General features: G+C 32.0%; 4 protein-coding genes and 1 pseudogene across 6 annotated transcripts; 4 read left to right on the top strand and 1 right to left on the bottom strand.

Annotated features, from left to right (window-relative positions):
* The first annotated feature begins 1,929 nt into the window (after window positions 1–1,929).
* Window positions 1,930–4,788, top strand: LOC128391932 (armadillo-like helical domain-containing protein 3). The gene is made up of 5 exons (XM_053351893.1): window positions 1,930–2,944; window positions 3,031–3,469; window positions 3,569–3,693; window positions 3,785–4,214; window positions 4,314–4,788. Exons 1-5 carry the CDS (start codon window positions 2,285–2,287, stop codon window positions 4,688–4,690), a joined length of 2,031 nt encoding a protein of 676 aa, XP_053207868.1. The 5' UTR covers window positions 1,930–2,284; the 3' UTR covers window positions 4,691–4,788.
* Window positions 4,789–6,488: 1,700 nt separating this feature from the next.
* Window positions 6,489–8,514, top strand: LOC128391947 (lipase member H-like; annotated as a pseudogene).
* Window positions 8,515–8,917: 403 nt separating this feature from the next.
* LOC128391997 (pancreatic lipase-related protein 2-like) lies at window positions 8,918–10,213 on the top strand. Its single transcript, XM_053351966.1, has 3 exons — window positions 8,918–8,942; window positions 8,995–9,594; window positions 9,662–10,213. The coding sequence occupies exons 1-3, from the start codon at window positions 8,918–8,920 to the stop codon at window positions 10,096–10,098; spliced, it is 1,062 nt and encodes a 353-aa protein (XP_053207941.1). The 3' UTR covers window positions 10,099–10,213.
* LOC128391928 (copper-transporting ATPase 1-like) lies at window positions 10,134–16,260 on the bottom strand. Of its 3 annotated transcripts, none has more exons than XM_053351887.1 (7): window positions 16,011–16,260; window positions 15,636–15,854; window positions 15,321–15,462; window positions 14,185–14,378; window positions 13,003–13,998; window positions 11,098–12,635; window positions 10,134–11,023 (listed from the first exon to the last, which is right to left on the bottom strand). In XM_053351887.1, exons 4-7 carry the CDS (start codon window positions 14,309–14,311, stop codon window positions 10,526–10,528), a joined length of 3,159 nt encoding a protein of 1,052 aa, XP_053207862.1. In that variant the 5' UTR covers window positions 14,312–14,378; window positions 15,321–15,462; window positions 15,636–15,854; window positions 16,011–16,260; the 3' UTR covers window positions 10,134–10,525. The 3 variants fall into 3 exon arrangements, with proteins under 3 accessions (XP_053207862.1, XP_053207864.1, XP_053207863.1); XM_053351889.1 differs by having other exon boundaries at window positions 15,636–15,812; XM_053351888.1 differs by lacking the exon at window positions 15,321–15,462.
* A 128-nt stretch (window positions 16,261–16,388) lies between these two features.
* Window positions 16,389–18,386, top strand: LOC128391944 (charged multivesicular body protein 6-B-like). The gene is made up of 5 exons (XM_053351909.1): window positions 16,389–16,589; window positions 16,687–16,796; window positions 16,893–17,133; window positions 17,204–17,342; window positions 17,426–18,386. The coding sequence occupies exons 1-5, from the start codon at window positions 16,521–16,523 to the stop codon at window positions 17,533–17,535; spliced, it is 669 nt and encodes a 222-aa protein (XP_053207884.1). The 5' UTR covers window positions 16,389–16,520; the 3' UTR covers window positions 17,536–18,386.
* Window positions 18,387–18,577: the final 191 nt, after the last annotated feature.

Below are 18,577 nucleotides of genomic sequence, written 5' to 3'. Positions count from 1 at the left end.
CTGATCTTCGATCAATATCAATTTTATTTTAATCGTATTCACTTTTAGATTATTGAATTGGTCTATTTGGATATGAGAAGGTTAACTCAATTATATTGGAAGAAAGTTAATTGGAATAGTTTTAATCAATTGGAACTTTAATTTGCTCGATTAATTTGAAGATCTGATATCGGGACTTTTTGTTGGAATTTTTGATTATTCGAGCGCGAAAAAGTAACGACATCTATTGGAGAGAAAAAGGTTTAAACGTTTGGTTTTTGATTGAAATTAAATTAAATTTTCAAATTAAAGTTGATAATTTAAATGAACAATAAACTTTATTTAGCTTAACTTTCCTGGGCTAAGTGATTTTGATATTGGATCAATTTATAGTTTTTCAACATATAATACAGATAAATTCCATTGTATTCAAGTTGTATTAGATTTTCTTTTTTTACAACTGTTGATATGTTTGTTGGTAATTAGGTTCATTGTTTTCATTTGCTGGTTGTATCTTTTCGAGTTGCATCTTGTAACAAATTGGTGTCAATCTCATCAGCAGGTAAATGTACATAACGAACAACTGAACCACGAATGAAACAATTGGTAACACTAAGCATATATGGATATTTACTGTCATCTTGAACTGTGATATCGGTCAATTTAAAGTTGAGATATTGGTCAACAGACTGAAGTGTCCCGCAAATGTTAAGGTCATTTTTTAATTCAACGACAACATCCTTACCAATGAGACTTTTAAAAAATGAAAAGAATAACATGTTGAACAATTTAAAGTAAATCAGTTGATTGTCAAGAAATTAAAGAGCAAAGAAATTGATATGATTCTTAAATCAAAATATTCTTTTTTCAAAAAAGAGAAAAATTCCAAAAGTGGGCGTGACTCAAATTTCCAAGAGAAAAGCGCGAATTTCAAATTGAAAAGAAATTTTAGTTTTTTTATTATCCAACAAAATAGAAGCAAAAGTTTCGACTTTTCAAATCAAGATGTTAATTTAATTTCTTCTCTCGAATTTTTCTTTTCCATTTCATTTAATAATAGAGCATAGATGAAACGATTTGAATAATTGAACATTTAATTGTTGAAACTCCGAAATCTCAACTCCAAAGACTTTGATTTCGTTAGTGGAACTGAGTAAATTCACTTAACATAAATAATTAAGATTCAACAATTTAATCCATTCGTGTCTGTGACTTTCCATTTTCCCGTTATTCCTAAAAAGATCAATTTTTTTTACTCCCTTGTAGTATCAGAATGTTGGTCTATCAATTATTGTGAGTAATATGAAATGTAATAATGAAGACTAATTAATCGTTACAATCAAAAGTAAGTAACGGTCGACAAGAGAGATAATTTTGAGCATCAAAAATTACAACAGAGGCTAATTAATGACTTCCGAATCCATCTATTTGTAAGAATTTGCAATAACATTATGATAGCCCACTACTGTTAAAGCAACTTAACTAATTCAATTAATCTTACCAACTAGAAAGATATTAACAACTGGATTAAGAGGTTAAAGAAACATTAATACCTTGACTAAGATCAATAGCAATTGAAATGACGATTTCAATGTCTGATCGTTGACACCATCACGATCATTTCAACAACGATACCTTTTCATTGAGATAATAAACTTTTCTCACTCAATGAAAGAGTATCAATGACGAGCAATCAGCTCCTTAGTAATTACCAGCGACTTTGTGATCAATGATCAATGAGTTAGCGAAAGAAATTTTTTCCTCTAATCAACGAATTACCAGCAATCGAGTGAACTCACGGACAAAATGACCTCAAACACCAATAGAAATGAAATGATAAATGAACCGTTCATCTCGAAATAAATGTAAGTTCAACTGTTCTTCAAGTTTTGATTTTCCTTTTTCTGGTTTTCCTTTTCTCTTTCTCATCATATGTTTACTCATTTCCACTCTCTCTCTCTCTCCTTTATTGTTTTCTTTTTGTTTCTTGCCTCAACAACTAATTCCAATTAGGATGAATTATATAAATTCAACGATTGATTGTTCATTTAATTGAACCATTTAATTATCTAGATTCTATTTATTTCCATTCAAGAGTGAAAACAAACAGTTCTTTCAATATCTTCCCAGGTGTATGTTGTTATTTAGTCTTGGATATTGACAACAAAGTCAATTTATCTCTTTGTGTCTCTCCCTTTCTCTTTCATCTTCTTTTACCTGTATAATTTGATTTACCATTTCCATCTTTAATCAGTGTAAATTGTCGTGTAATTTAAGTGAATATAATTGAATTTAATCTTCTAAAATGACTCCTCCATCAAACGTTAAACCGGGAAAGAAAAGAGATCTGAAGGAGAAAATAGTTCAAATCTATGAGAATCTATTGAGAATTCAATCCATCAACAGTTGCGATCTTGTAAACAATGAGGCCTATTGGAATGAATTTTACCTTCTACGATCTAATCCTAAGGCTTTGGTTGATTTACTGACTGAATTAAATTACGATGAGCTGGTTGAGTCTGGCAATCTGATTAACCTTCTATTCACCCAATCTGCCATTACCCTAAATTGTGATAATAATATAAAAATTACCAATTCTCTGGTTACTCTGTTAACCTTATCGAGGACCATTTTTGGATCAACAAAGGTTAAGGTTGAAAATCAATTGGATATATTGATTGGTAAAAATGATCTAAACCTTAAAGTGGACCTGTTAACATCTAAATTGTATGATTTTCTTGTGGCGGACAATCCAGTTTCCTTTAAATCACTTGTCATCAAATTGTATTTAACCTTTTTAACGGGCTACGATGATATAAACGCCAACCCTTTTGCTGAGCATTTGATGTCCGATGAACTTTTCGATGCCTTCATTTCAATTTTTGTCTCTCCAATAGCCCGACAAGCTTATGGTTACCAAGCATTACTAATCATCACAATCTTAATCAACCATAGGAAAAACAAGGTAACCATTAGATGTGATAAAGTCTTTGAATCTTGTGTATTAATACTTGCTAATTGTTTGTTTTCTCTTCATTTACTTTTAATTAGGTTATTAATCCATTTACTGTTCGATTGTCGATACTTGACAATGAAGTGGTTCACAATGGATTCGCTCAAGTTATCTCACATTCTTTCATTGAATTTATAAAAAAATTCTACGATAAAAAGGAAGAAACAACCAACACTGGCCTTCTATCTAGTATAACCTCCATGGTGGGTAATATGTTTGCCCCGGAGGAAGAATCGATTGACTTGATTGGCCTCGATCCAGATGATGGTATTCTAATGGCCTTTTATGGAATTGTACATTTAAATCGTAACTTTATCTCACAATTAGCTAACATATCAGCTGAAAATCATGGTAATAAATCAGGACCATCAACAAACACCATTGGAAATGATAATATGACAAGTGACTTAAATTTACCTTCCAATTTATTAGTAATTTTCTTTGAATTTTGTTCAATTGTAATGTTACAAACAAAAGGTAATTCCATGTTGTTAATCAAGAGCAACAATTACCTTAATCTCATTTTACAACTCTAAAAATGATCAAATTAACTTTTAATTGTTTCTCTCCTTATAGACGAGGAAAACTTTGATACTTCTCGTTTGTGTTTCGTCATTTTAACTTGTATTTCAGAGGATCAATGTGCCAACGCAATTATGCATGACCTAAATATCGTTCATGCTGTTAATCTCCATAGACTGGTAAATTGTCATTAATTTAGTTCCTCTTTTACTTTTTGTACGATCAATAGTATTTAACTAATTGTTGAAATTTTCTCTTCTCTTTTTATAGCCAATGCGACATCGTAAAGTTGTTGATGAAGGAAACAAATCATCTCGACCTTTAGCTTATTCAGTGATGGATTTGATGGTTGAATTTATCTCAACTCACCTTAGGAAAAATTTCCTCTGTGAATTATATACACTCTGTATTGGTGTAATTCATAGGCTTTTATGTTACCAGAAAAAGAGTAAAGTCCGATTCAATTACACTTGGCGAAATCTCTGGAATTCTTTGATTAATCTTCTTAAATTTTTGGTTAATCATGAAGCTGATTTAGTCAAAAAATGCAGTATTTTACTTTTAGCAAATCAAATTGTCAACATTTTCAATCTTTTCATCACCTTTGGAGATACTTTTCTTCCCTCACTACAATCATATGATGATTTACATTATGAAATCATAAGAATGCATAAAGTTTTTGATAATTTATATTCTATCGGTGAGTTAATTGTTTATTTAATTGTTGTTGAAAGTATAGTATATATTATTGAAATTGCCTCTAATCAGATTGATTTTTCACTTTACTACATTGTTACAGCTCTCAGGTATTCATCAATGGACGGATCACCATGTAAAGATCATGCAACTCGTCTGGCGAGTTCACTAATTAATGTAAAATCGATAATTGGCCATTTTAACGGCAAAATCGAAGCTTGGTCAGTGACCAATCAAATTTCCTCTTTGACCGAAGATCAAGTTCTAGATGTAGTTCGAAATAATTACGACTCGTTGACGTTAATCTTACAAGACGGACTCGATCAATATGAAAATTATTCACCTGACAAGATTCATGAGATCGCCTTTTTCAATCAAATGATTAAGAAAGTAATCATTAACTCTCGATCTAATCAATTAGATTTCACTCAACAAGATCAACAAACTTTAATGCAAGACATACTTACTCTTAATTTATGACAATCGATGGCGCATTAATAACAAGTGAAGATTAACTTGCAAGTTTCCTTTATTCAATTTGTTTAGGTGAACAATAAAAACCTTTTCTCATGAAACAAGAGCTTCAACAACAATTTAATTTAAATCTGTCAAATCAAGTTCCACGATGCCAATAGAAATTTGTCAAAATAAAACGAAAAAAGGACACGTCAGCCCTAAAATCGACCTCCGTCAAAATCGCTCGTCTTTTTAAAAGTTGTAAAACCGTCTGGTTAGGCCAATCAATCGGTTCAATCGGTGATCGAATTGTGGCTATTTTTCGGTCATAACACGTAAACTAAACAGAATTTCATTATTTTTCGATCTTAGGTTATGGACTTGAGGCCATTTTCCTTTCAAAAAGTTCTTATTTTGTCAAGAATTTATTTCAGTGGACCAAACTGACCCTCAGACACACAGTTATGTAGTTCTATCGCTGGACTCGAGCTTTTTTCGATACCATTTTTGTATGTGCTACAGCGGGTGACCTGTAATATCAGCAGTTGCTGTTAATTAATAAAATCCTAACCTCTGACACTTCCAATTAGGTCAACTTCAGGTCTATGAGACTTTTAATTATTCAAAAAAGAATCATTTTAATATGGACTAACGGTCTGTACTTGAGTCACTCGAGTCGAGTGACATTTTTCACAACCAACAGGAAAAGTCATAAATTAGTTAAATCGTAACAATTGTGAGAAAAATTAACGTTAATTGTTTCAAATTGAGAAGCGTTTGATTATCTTAATCATTCCTGGAAAGTAGCGGGAACATGAAAATGAGTTTTCTGAAAATCAGTTGATTTAAATACTAATTTATTTTGTTGAGTTGATTGATTTTTACTCCAATTCTATAAATAATATTAAATAATATTATCTCTTTATATTAATAATATGTTGTTAACGGTTAATATTTAACGTTACAGTTAATTTAGTTTGTAATGACGATGGTAATTGTGATGTTAATTGATTAGGTGGTAACTGTTTAAGGGGAACAATTTATTTAAATAGCAGCAAATCAATATAATTCAAGATTATTTGATTATTTGAAAATAATTTAATACAAATTAAAACAGTGACAAAAGGTGAACATTGAACAATACAAATATAATTAACTAATTCTTTGAGTTCGGGAAATGTGACAAAACAACTTTCGACAATTAGAAAGTTTAATCACAATTAAAATGGATTTGATTTTTTTTCTTCCTTATGATTGTTTAATGTTTGCAGTTCAAATCAAGGTGTTGATTTAATTTCTTCTCATCGATTTTTCTCAATCAAATTTAGTTGATTTCTCTTAATTCAGTTCAAAAGTTGAATCGAGTTAATCAAAGTAATTACATTTGACAATGAAAAGTTAATCACAATTAAAAGTCCATTGGATTAATGATTCCAATTTTTTTGTTATGTTCCAACAATTCAATGGTGAGATAAACTTTAATTTAAATGAAAAATTTACTCAACAATTAACTGATAGACATCAAATTGCCCGTGACTTACTTTAATCAACATTTGATGATCAAGCAAAAATCAAATAGTTTCAATGATTAAACAATATAATTAATTGTTCAATTTTCCCTAATCTCTGCTCCATAGATATTTTGATTAATATGATTTATTTTACTAACTAATTAACTAAATTAATTGACTGTAATTATTAGTATCAAATTGCTACTTTATTAATTATCGCTCCAAATATATTGATTCATTGTTTTATTAATCAAACTAAACCAGGACAATTTAATTGAAATTAATCAGTATTTTCAAGGACGTTTATTAATAGTTTAGTTATTAGTTTGTCTAATCTAGTTAATTAAATTGTGATCTATGTTAATTAAAGCTCTCTCACTCTCTCACTCTCTCTTTCTCACTCTGGAAATTAAATAAATTTAAATGAATTTGTGTCAAGTGACCACAATTGGGAGTTGATCATCATAATTGATGATCAACAAATTTGGTGATCATCAAATCAAATCATCATCACCAAAATGATTGCAATTAGTTTAATTATTTGGAAAGTGCTCATATTAAGTGTAATTGGATCACCATTAGTGCCTAAAAAAACAATTACAATTGCTCGTCAACAATCAAGTCCAGAGCCCGGAACATTAGTTTATTGTAATTCGCCTGTTTGTTATTCTGACCACGAACAAAATGACCTTGGATGTTTTGAACCTTGGCCATTGTCCATTTATGAAGGTCTTAATTTGTACTCTCTGTGTCCTCAAAGTGCGTCAAATATTTCACCAGAATTTTTAGTCTACACGGTTGACCAGCCAGAGAATCCGATCAGACTGACCACTAAGAATGTCCAAAGTTTTGATGCAATTCAGTCAACTGATCAGATCGTTTTCTTTATTCATGGTATAAAAATACTTACAATGATTCGAGATTCATTTCATTGAAAGATGAACTATTGACCGTGTCTCAAGTGGTCATTATGGTCGATTATGAGATCGGTGCCGACCCTGGGATCGTCTCTAGAGTCACTGATTTTTATAATTTCCATCAAGCAGCAGCCAATACACAGGTAGTCGGTCGACAAGTAGCACTCATGATCCAAAAGCTTAAATTAATACGAAACATTAATTATAATAACGTCCATTTGATTGGCTTCAGTCTCGGAAGTTTGGTCTGTCACTTTACGGGCGCTTATGCTTTCAGTAAATTGGGCTTCAAATAGGTCGGATAACGGGTAAGTCTGTTACTTGTCGATTCAAATGCATTCATCTATTCACTTATTCAGATTAATCTTCTCGATTTACTCTGTAACAGGTTTGGATCCACCCGGAATATTGATTTTTGGACCTGGAAAACGCATTGACCCTTCGGACGCAGATTTTGTTGACGTCATTCATACAACCACATTCAATGCATTCTGGGACTTGAACAAAGCGAGTTCTGGTAAAGTCGGAACTACTTTATCGTTGGGTCATGTTGACTTTTACCCAAATGGAGGAGGTGAGAGTGACATCGATCAACCAGGTTGCAATGGAATCGATTGGTGTTCTCATGCGTTTTCCATCCAATTGTTAAAAGCTTCAATTCGAAGGTGCAATTTCCATGCGACATCTTGTACTTCCTATCAAACATTTTCCAACGGACTTTGTAAAGGAAAAGTATCAGATTCTCAATTAGGATATTGGTCTTATAAACTTGCAGGTCGAGGTCGATACTATTTAGAAACATCTAGAGATCCAATGACATCGTGTTGATCTTATTAAAGATCAATAATAGACTAATTTTATTTTCAATTTTTATGATAAAAATGATCAGTTGATCGTTATCAGGAAAGTTCTTATTTCTAGTTAATTGTAACTACAAAGATATTTAGATTTAATTGAGTTTCCAGTTATTTTTTTACGAAATCAATCCAATTTGACCCTTTATCATTGCTATTAATACATTGATTACAGTGTTTCCCGATTGAAGAAACCAAAACGATTTTAAATTGTGATTTATCAATTGATCTCGAGTCGACATTGCATTTAAATCAAATTTATAAGGACGATGAATGTGTAACTTCATTTTTAGACCAATTTTTGATTAAGGTCCTGAATCTCAATCAATTGGTCACAATTGACATCCAAGTAAAACTATTGAGGTTTCTTCAATCGGGAAACAATTTAATAATGTTTAATTAATTAAATTCTTAGGCCTGTATTCCCCAAGCGCAATCAAAAACTGTGATCAACTGATTCTGAGTTTAGACTAAAAGTTTTGTTCACAAAGTTGATTAAATTTAGTTGATTCCGGAGCACTGATTTCGGATTCAAATCATAATTTAATTGGGAAATTGTCGATAAAAACTCGTATTTGATTGATTAATCCTTTCAATAAATTATTCATATTTATCTATTTCATTGTAAATGTCAACTACTTTATGATGATGAGATGAATGATAATTCAACAATTAACTGATGAACATCGAATGGTCATAGAATTACTTTTATCTTCATGCAGTCAAGAGAAATAAATTAGTTTCTACGATTAAACAATAGAATTAATTGTTCAGTTTTCTCTAATCTCTGCTGTATAGATATTTTGATTAACATGATTTATTTCAGTGCAATCAACGATTATTTATTGTAGATACGATATCGGTTAGTCTAATCAAGTCTCATTCATTGTACTATCATATTATAATAATAAATTTAAATAGTTTCGTGTCAATTGATCAGCAAATTTGATGAGGATCATCATCACCAAAATGATTACAATTAGTTTATTTATTTGTAAAGTGCTCATATTAAGTGTAATTGGATCACCATTAGTGCCTAGAACTAGTGCTTAGAACATTAGTTTATTGTAATTCGCCTGTTTGTTATTCTGACCACGAACAAAATGACCTTGGATGTTTTGAACCGTGGCCATTGTCCATTTATGAAGGACTTAATTTGTACTCTCTGTGTCCTCAAAGTGCGTCGAATATTTCACCAGAATTTTTAGTCTACACGGTTGACCAGCCAGAGAATCCGATCAGACTGACCACTAAGAATGTCCAAAGTTTTGATGCAATTCAGTCAACTGATCAGATCGTTTTCTTTATCCATGGCTATAAAAATACTTACAATGATTCGAGATTCATTTCATTGAAAGATGAACTATTGACCGTGTCTCAAGTGGTCATTATGGTCGATTATGAGATCGGTGCCGACCCTGGGATCGTCTCTAGAGTCACTGATTTTTATAATTTCCATCAAGCAGCAGCCAATACACAGGTAGTCGGTCGACAAGTAGCACTCATGATCCAAAAGCTTAAATTAATACGAAACATTAATTATAATAACGTCCATTTGATTGGATATAGTCTGGGCTGTTCGACTTGTCACTTTACAGGTGCTTATGCTTTCAGTAAATTGGGCTTCCAAATAGGTCGGATAACGGGTAAGTCTGTTAACTGTCAATTCATATGAGTTCATTTTATTAACAATCTCGATTAACTTTGTAAAAGCTTTGGATCCAGCGGGAATGTTGATTTTCGGACCTGGAAAACGCATTGAACCTTCAGACGCCATTTTTGTTGATGTCATTCATACCACTTCATTCAATTTGTTCAGGTACATTTTTGCGAGTTCTGGTAAAGTTGGAACTAGTTTGTCTTTGGGTCATGTGGACTTCTATCCGAATGGTGGAGGCGAGAATGGAATCGATCAACCAGGTTGTGATGGAATCAAATACTGTTCTCATTACTATTCGATGCAACTATTCAAAGCTTCGATTCGAAGGTGTGATTTCAATGCGACATCTTGTACTTCATATCAGTCATTTTCCGACGGACTTTGTAAGGAAAAATCATCAGATTCTCAATTAGGATATTGGTCTTATAAACTTACGGGTCGAGGTCGATACTATTTGGAAACATCTAGAGATCCAATGAAATCGTGTTGATCTTATTAAAGATCAATTGGTGGACCAATACAATGTGTAATAAACTTATTTTATTTTCAATTTTTGTTGATAAAAATAAATTGTTGAGTCCCAAATGACTCAATGAAAATGGCAATACAATCATAATAATATACAGACGATAGTTTTGATTTAGTAATATAGTTATTGATATAACAGAGGCAATTATTGTAATAACTTTTCAATCAATCAATTTGTTAGTATTCATTATACAGTGATAATGATGGCTATGGGAAGTGATGAATGTGATGATGAGGATGTTAAACACTTTACAATGATAGGTAACGAAAAGATGAAGACAAAAATTGGAAACATTAACAAAAAAATGATATAACAATTGATTGATCAATTCAAATGGACGACAATTAATCAATTTGGTCTATTAAATTGCTCTGGTCAATTAAGTCTCCTAAACGAGTGGTTGTCTTTCCATCTCACTTGCTTTTAAACTGTTTTTTGACGATATGTTAGTTTTGGGTAACATCTCGATAACAGCTCGATTTAAGTTCATAGCTCTAGATGAGCCATTTGCTTCCCGTTGGGTTACACAGGCAGAGTCTTCGAGACCTTTTTGAACATTTATAAATGACACTTCGGGACCAATTATTGCCGCACCACCGTTAGGACGACGTAATTGCTTGGATTCGTATCGAGACTCGATTTTGGTGAAATCAGGTTTACGATATAATTTGAGTAATAGAGAAGATGTAACAACGGAAACTGATGACGCTGCCATTGCCATTGATCCCATCCAAGGTTTAATTAGTAATCCAAATCCGGAAAAAACTCCAGCAGCCAATGGAATACCAATTAAATTGTAAACACAGGCGAAGAAAAAATTCAAACGGATTCGACGAACGGTTTTTTTAGACAAATCAATTGCAGCTACGACATCAAGTAGATTATTCTGTTATATGAAAGAAATGATCAAAATTAGAAAGCGAGAAACTATTTATATGGATTAAGAGATTAAGGTTTTACCTTGACTAAAACAACATCAGCAGCTTCAACTGCGACATCAGTACCATTGGAAATAGCGATACCAATGTCTGCTTGAGCCAAAGCGGGCGAATCGTTGACACCATCACCAACCATTGCAACAACGAAACCTTTTTGTTGTAACTGTTGAATTTTTTTCACTTTATGAGAGGGTAACACCTCAGCGAAGACTCTTTTTATTCCAGTTTGTTTAGCCACCGATTCAGCCGTTTTAGCGTTATCACCGGTCATCAGGATTACATCTAAGCCCATCAGGTAAAGGGTTTTAACGGCCAGTGAAGCTTCAGCCTTAACATGATCACGAACTGAAATGGTCGCCCAAATGATACCGTTAATCGCGATAAGTACTGCAGTTGAACCGATTTCCTCTTCACAGACCATTTCCCGTTCCATTTCAGGTTTGACTTGTAATCCATTTCGTTCCATCCATTCTCGATTCCCAATTAATAGAGAATAATTATCTTCACTGTCTGATGAGCCTAAATGAGGGACCATTGTTTCAGATGTTGATAGATTTACCAAACTAGATGAACTATGAGCTCCCTTGCCAATCATATCGATGGTGACACCGTTGAGTATAAATGATCTTGCCGAGGGATCGGAAGATGATATTTCACATTTAAGGTCTTGTTTGACACTTTTGGCAATATGAGACACTTTACATGATAATCCAAGACCAGGTAGAGTCACAAATTTATCGATTTTACCCCAACCTGAATTACCTGAGTTCGTATCTTTGACACTTGCATCTAGACCGGTAACCCTCTTAACGTAGGCACAAATTGCATTGGCAATCGGATGTTCAGAATGAGCTTCAGCAGTTCCGATTAGAAGGAGAAGTTTTTTCAAACAATCATGGAGATCGGGTGAGTTTACAGTAACTTTGTGGGTGAATAAATTTTCAATGAAAAGACAAATTTTAGATACACTTGGTACTCCGGCGGTTATTGTACCCGTTTTATCAAATATGATACATTTAACTTTGTGTGCAAGTTCAAGTGGCTCAGCTCCTTTGATTAGGATACCATTGAGAGCACCAACTCCAGTACCAACCATGACAGCGGTGGGTGTTGCTAAGCCAAGAGCACAAGGACAAGCAATAGAAAGCACGGAAAGAGCACATTCAAACGCATAAACATTAATTATCTCATTACGAGTCATGTCACCCTCTTTACCACGATAATTATCAAATATTAATGCAGCTGATTCGGAGAAATGGCCATACAATAGCCAACCACCCAGAGTTACAATCGAAATGGCCAAAATAATCGGAACGAAAAGACCGGCGATTTTATCAGCAAATTGTTGAATTGGAGCTTTTTGTGTTTGTGCCTCTTCAACGAGTCTAACGATCTGAGACAAAGCTGTATCCCGGCCAACATGCGTTGCCGACAATATTAAGGTTCCTTTCTGATTAATCGATCCACCGATAACTGATGATCCAACTGACTTAGAAACAGGCATCGATTCACCTGTAATTAACGATTCATCAGTCATTGAATGTCCATGGACAACACGACCTTTAAAAATTAGAAAGCATGATTATTGTTAGTAAATTAACATTTGACTAATTGTTGTTGCTCAATTTAGTAACTATTCAAATGTCATCAGTTACGGTCACGAATGACAAGGTAATATCATTCAATTGAGTAAATTTGAAGGCTGATAGTTAGCACGGAAAACAATAAATGCTTATTTGTACCTATCAAAGCAACATGTTTGTAGCTTTAACTTAAACAACAGCAACAATTAATAATCTTTGATTAACAACTTGGTTTGCTGTCAAGGCAAATTACACCAAGAAGCAAAAAATTACATCATTCATTGGAGAAACATTAACAGGTAAATGTGAATAAAGGTGACATGTAACAATAAGAAGAGACTTACCATCGACTGGGATTTTGGAACCTGGAACGACCTTAAGATAATCACCACGTTGGACTAATTGAACATCGATAATTTGCTCCGATAGAACTCGAGATTCTTTTAAATCCCATTCTACTAGACAAGCTTCGTTCGGCTGTAAACTCATGAGCTTGGTCAAAGCTTCACTTGTTTTGCCTTTGGCAATGTGTTCCAACCATCGACCCAGAGAGACAAAAATAAGTAGCATAGGTGAGGTTTCAAAAAATGTCTTCGGACTGTGGTCAACATTTCGCATCATAAAAATGATAACAATAATAACCGAATAAAAGTAGGCGATATTAGTGGCTAACATAATGAGAACGTCCATGTTAGCGGTTCGATATTTAATCGCCTTAAATGATTGAATGTAAAAATATCGACCACCAAAAAATTGGCAAGGAGTGACCAGAATGAAGAGAAGGAGATTTTCAAGTGAAAGTCCAGAAATGACACAACACATTGAATGATGTTCGGTCATTTGGGTCATATGGTACATGTAATACATCATCACGGCCATCGAGGGTAGACCAAAGAAAAGGTTAAAGAAAAATGAGGTTCGCCATTTTCGAACCTCTTCTCGTTGATTGAGAAGAGAAACATTCAATGATCCCCAATAATCTTGACATGGCTGTGTGATGTAACCTTGAACTCTAAGTTCCTCTGCGATGTGACGAGGACCAATTAGTTCAGAATCGTAAGTGAATCGGGCTTTTGATGTGTTGGAAAAAAGCGCCACCGATTTAATTCCAATAATGGTTTTAAAATGACTTTCAATTCGTTCTAAATCTTTGGCAGCCATTCCCTTAATTATAAATGAAATCTCATAATCAGATGAGTTTTCATTATAATCTTGATTAACCTCAGTGGGATAACCTAAATCGCAGATATATTCAGCTAAAGCCTCTGGTTTCGTTTTACTTGGGTCATATTTGACTTCGGCTTTACCGGCTAAAAGTGAGACAAGAATACCATCAACACCTAAAAGAGAAATTAATAAGAAAAGATTAGCAAAAAGAATCAACAGTTGAAATGATAAAAGAAAAAGAATTAATCTTAATATTATAAGAGTTAACAACGATTAACAATGATGGAAATGTAATAATTTTATCAATCCATTGATGAAGTTATCGATGTAATTAAGATGATTAGGATAATTGTAATTACCTGGTAACTTATTGACACATTTTTCTATGTGCTTAACACAAGAGGCACATGTCATTCCTTGAATCATAAGGCAACATTTTTTTGGACCATCAAAACCATTGATGTTAATTTGAACACAATTATCCATTGCTAATTAGTTAATGGTTAAAATAAAATAGTAATCTGGTGGTTAATTGATTGGCACAGTAATTGAACTTGAGAGGATAGTAATTGAATCCGTGTGTTTGTAGTTTCGTGTCAGGTTAGATGGATTTTCAATTGTAGTAATTATGTTGATGATAATTTTACAAGAGGTGATGAAGAAGATAATGATGAAAATGATGATGATGATGATGATGATGATGATGAGAGAAAAGAAAAGAAAGAGATATAAGTGAATGGTTTAAGTATATCAGAAATAATTGATGGTGAAAATTAAGCACATATGATGATGTTGAAGGAGAAACAAGAAGGACATAGACTCTGGATATTATGCTAACGATGAAGGGAGAGAATTGGTTACAATTAGAGTAAACAGATTTTAGATAATTAATTAAATGGGTGTTGTGAATTATTAATTAGCACAAACAACAAAAAAAAATGAAATAAAATCACTACGAGTAAACATGTCATGGAAGTTACAATGATACTCAGTATGAAAGGTCAGGGTTCTGATCAGGAAGAGATGATGATGGTAAATGAAGATGAAGATGATGATGTCAATGGAAATAAACACAACATCTAAATGATTGTGGTGGGTGGAAGACGTTAAGATGGATAACCAAGAAGAAGAAGAAGATTATGAAAAAATTGAAAAGAGATTTGAGTTGGTGTGATTATAGATAAACCAATGGTAGATTGATTGTTGAGATTTGAGACACATGAAGTTAATATTGATAAGAGAATAAGATGGAAAGAGACTAATCATTGTTGATTATGTAAAGTTGATTAACATAGAGAATTGATGAAAGAATCAGCAAGTTACTTGTAAGAATCAACAGTTGTCTAATCGCCATTTTTGCTTTCAATGGAAAATGAAAGTGGAAAAGAAAAAGCTTTTAGCTCTTTTACTAACAGAACACAAAAGTAAAATTACTGAACAATAACAGGTTGGATTACTAATTGATAGAAACACTTTGAAGGTAGTTAATTGTTACCTTGATATTGATTTAATTCCAATAATTTGAAGCAACAAATTTTGGCTCTTTCAAGATAAAATGGTAACTGGAAGGTGAGGATTATAATGAGGATGATTAAAGATGAACAAGATATTGGAAAATGGAGGAAGAATCCATCAATCTAGATATGGTAAATTTAGAATTAAATTAAAAAGAATAGAACAAAAAATGATCCTTGAATAGATTTTATAGAGAAAAGAAAATGGAAAAATTCTAAACGTCAAATCTTCTAATCAGCTGATGAATGGTAATTATTTCTATTACAATTTATCAACTGTAAATTTAAGATATTACCTGGTTGGCTGTTAACTCAGAGGCACTTTGGTTGGTAACAATTAACGACAATTGATTATTACCATGTTAACTTTCATCAAATCATTATAATAACCAGAAGTTGTTATATTATGGATGCCGATGGTTTTGATGATGATGGAATAGAATGTAAAACAATCAGGGTAATTATGATGTAGACTGGATAATAAATTTCACCAAAGAGGGAGAATATGATATTACCTGTAATAAATTAATGATTAAGAATAATAAACAATTAAGAAGAAAATAACAAAAAAAGCAAGTAATTAGTAGATTTTTGAAATATTTTCTTCACCACAGTTTAGCTCAATTTTCAGTAAAGTGAAGATTATTTTGTTAAGGATAGACTATACTTACCATGGAAAAGAGGTAAATAATTACTCATACAATTAAAATTAATTACTACAAGTTATGATATGTAATTAAACTGATAAAAATACAAATGATCACATAAATAAATATCTTGATGTTAATAGTTAATGGAAAACATTACAATAGATTTTTGGGTTTTCCCTTTCAATTTCTATGTTTTTGTTAGACTTTAATTTCTAACAATTAAAAAATGTTACCAATCAAGTGTAGAAACTAAATTAAAGTTAAATTAAACAAATTAATTAACGAAACTTTTAATTGTAATCAATTAATGACAAAGAAAAACATTAAAATCCTTTGGTTGAGAAAAAGAAAATGATAAGTGTGATAAATAGAATCAGCTGATTTAGAATATTTTTCAAAGAGAAATTTTTTTTTCTTTTCTCTTTTTTTTCATTTGCAATTGTTTATGATTAGAATTTTTTTCTTTTCTAATGTTTTTTTTACTAATTTAATTAATTCGTGATACAATTGATAGTTTGTGGAATAATTAAAATGGGAGGTTTGTTTGGAAAGCATAAGAAAAACGTTCCTAAAGTAACCGAACAAGACAGAGCTGTTTTGGTGAGTAATCTATTCATTTTCAATTGGAATTTTAATTGTGATTAATTTTCTTTGTCTTTTTAATTGATTTGTCTTTTTCTTTTGCTTATAATTTTAGCAATTAAAGCAACAACGTGATAAAATTAAACAATATCAGAAAAGGATTCAAAGCAGACTTGAAGATGAACGTAATTTGGCTCGTCAATTGCTACAAAATGGACAGAAAGAGTAAGATGAATATAATTAGTTGGCATTGATTTAATTTAATTGTTCTTTTGTCTTTTGTTCTGTTTTTCTTTTCTTTTGGTTTGTTTTATTTTATAGACGAGCTCTTACAATATTGAAGAAGAAGAAATATTTCGAAAATGTCATCGCTAAACAAGATGGACTTCTAGAGACTTTGGAGAAATTAGTTGATGATATTTCATTCGCTCAAATTGAAGTTCAAGTTGTTGAAGGATTAGAACAAGGAAACAAAGCTTTGAAAGAATTGAATAAAATCTTATCGATTGAACGAGTTGAAACAATTCTCGAAGAAACAAGAGAAGGTGTTGAAAAACAAAGGGTAAGTTTGGAAATCATTTATAGCTAAATTTGAATCACAATTAATTTTGGTTTCTATCTACTTTTATTAGGAAATTGATCAAATCATTAGTGGTGCATTTGATGATGAAGATGAAGCTGAACTAATGGAGGAACTTAACCAAATCACCAGAGAGATGGATGAACAGAAAGATCTAAATCTACCCAAGGTTCCTCAAGGTGAACCTATCGGTAAGAATTTCGCTTTCGGCTTGCAATTAAATCATAAAGAATTAGATGAATGAGCTCATTTTCCATTATTTTTATTCCAATAGGTGGAGAAAACAATGAAGACCAAGAAGAGGAAGAAGAATCATCATCGGCTGCAAGAAAAGAATCTAGAAAATCAACAGAGAAAAAGAGAGAAGCTCTTGTAGCCAGTTGATCTAAATCACAATGATTATATTCCAATGTACAATCGTTAAAAGAGAAACCTCAACAAATCAAGTCATCTAATCAAACGGGAACGTTAATCATATAAAGTCAATGAGATTAAAAATATCGTCTTTTTTAATTCGTCATCACAATCAAAGCCAACAAGCCACAAGATTAACATTCTATATGAAACAAACTATTCACTTCAATTACATGATAATTTCTAAATTGATCATGATTATGTCATCAATATGTTTTGTAATTATTTTAATATTTTAAGATGAGAAAAAATCTCGTCAAGTCAAATCAAATCAAATCAAATTTTAAAATCACTTCGATCCAATTGATATCCAATCAAATAACAAAAAGTAACGAAAACAAGACTAACCCTTTCAATCATATAGAATTGAACCAGATGATCAACATTGACAAGCAAAATCAACTTTAATTCAATTTGCAATCCAAGAGAATGAAAAATTCAATCCAATTGATTAGAGAAATTCATTTACACCAAGTGACTTATACTTGAGACATCAACTTCAGAGAATCAATCTGTAAACCAATTAAGCCACTCAACTAATCGCTCAGTTTTTTTTACAGAAATAACGGAAGTTTGTCGAGTTTACATATTGATTAATAACATTTAAAATTGTAATTAATGTTAATTGTTAGTAATCATGTTGATGGAGATGAGGAAGTTGTCAACTGAGTGTAAAGTTTACGTCGATGATTAAGTCCATTTGAGCTCGGATTTTACAAAAAAAGCCAAATCTGAGACCATTAAGAGTTAATTTTAATGTTCGATTCTCGAAAAATTTAAATTTCTATCAATAAATATTTTAATCGTTGCTAAATAATTAACTTCATAATTCACTCACTTGATTTCGTTGCATCGATATTGTTTCAATCCACGACTCGATTTCTATCAAAGTGGAATGGAAGATGAGAAATTCTGATAGCAGTCAACTAATTAGCCAAAATACGAGTTTTATTACATTTAATTTATAAAGAAATCGAAAAGTTAGAAAACAATTAGATTAAAATCAAGAAAA

The sequence above is a fragment of the Panonychus citri genome, unplaced genomic scaffold (genome assembly GCF_014898815.1).
Source record: "Panonychus citri isolate SS breed McGregor unplaced genomic scaffold, ASM1489881v1 Contig00135, whole genome shotgun sequence".
Lineage (NCBI taxonomy): Eukaryota > Metazoa > Arthropoda > Arachnida > Trombidiformes > Tetranychidae > Panonychus > Panonychus citri.
The sequence above is the reverse complement of the archived record's forward strand: the minus strand, read 5'-3'. Positions and strand labels throughout refer to the sequence as shown.

What these genes read in the sequence shown, in the direction of transcription:
- LOC128391944 (XM_053351909.1), top strand. Translation starts at nt 16,521, where the DNA reads ATGGGAGGTTTGTTTGGAAAGCATAAGAAAAACGTTCCTAAAGTAACC. An exon ending in CTACAAAATGGACAGAAAGA is followed by an intron (nt 16,797 to 16,892) that starts GTAAGATGAATA and finishes TTTATTTTATAG; the next exon opens with ACGAGCTCTTACAATATTGA. An exon ending in AAGGTGTTGAAAAACAAAGG is followed by an intron (nt 17,134 to 17,203) that starts GTAAGTTTGGAA and finishes TACTTTTATTAG; the next exon opens with GAAATTGATCAAATCATTAG.
- LOC128391997 (XM_053351966.1), top strand. Translation starts at nt 8,918, where the DNA reads ATGATTACAATTAGTTTATTTATTT. An exon ending in TACAATTAGTTTATTTATTT is followed by an intron (nt 8,943 to 8,994) that starts GTAAAGTGCTCA and finishes GCCTAGAACTAG; the next exon opens with TGCTTAGAACATTAGTTTAT. An exon ending in CCAAATAGGTCGGATAACGG is followed by an intron (nt 9,595 to 9,661) that starts GTAAGTCTGTTA and finishes ACTTTGTAAAAG; the next exon opens with CTTTGGATCCAGCGGGAATG.
- LOC128391928 (XM_053351887.1), bottom strand. Translation starts at nt 14,311, where the DNA reads ATGGATAATTGTGTTCAAATTAACATCAATGGTTTTGATGGTCCAAAA. An exon ending in ATGTGTCAATAAGTTACCAG is followed by an intron (nt 13,999 to 14,184) that starts GTAATTACAATT and finishes TTTCTCTTTTAG; the next exon opens with GTGTTGATGGTATTCTTGTC. An exon ending in TTCCAAAATCCCAGTCGATG is followed by an intron (nt 12,636 to 13,002) that starts GTAAGTCTCTTC and finishes TAATTTTTAAAG; the next exon opens with GTCGTGTTGTCCATGGACAT.
- LOC128391932 (XM_053351893.1), top strand. Translation starts at nt 2,285, where the DNA reads ATGACTCCTCCATCAAACGTTAAACCGGGAAAGAAAAGAGATCTGAAG. An exon ending in TCAACCATAGGAAAAACAAG is followed by an intron (nt 2,945 to 3,030) that starts GTAACCATTAGA and finishes ACTTTTAATTAG; the next exon opens with GTTATTAATCCATTTACTGT. An exon ending in CTGTTAATCTCCATAGACTG is followed by an intron (nt 3,694 to 3,784) that starts GTAAATTGTCAT and finishes CTCTTTTTATAG; the next exon opens with CCAATGCGACATCGTAAAGT.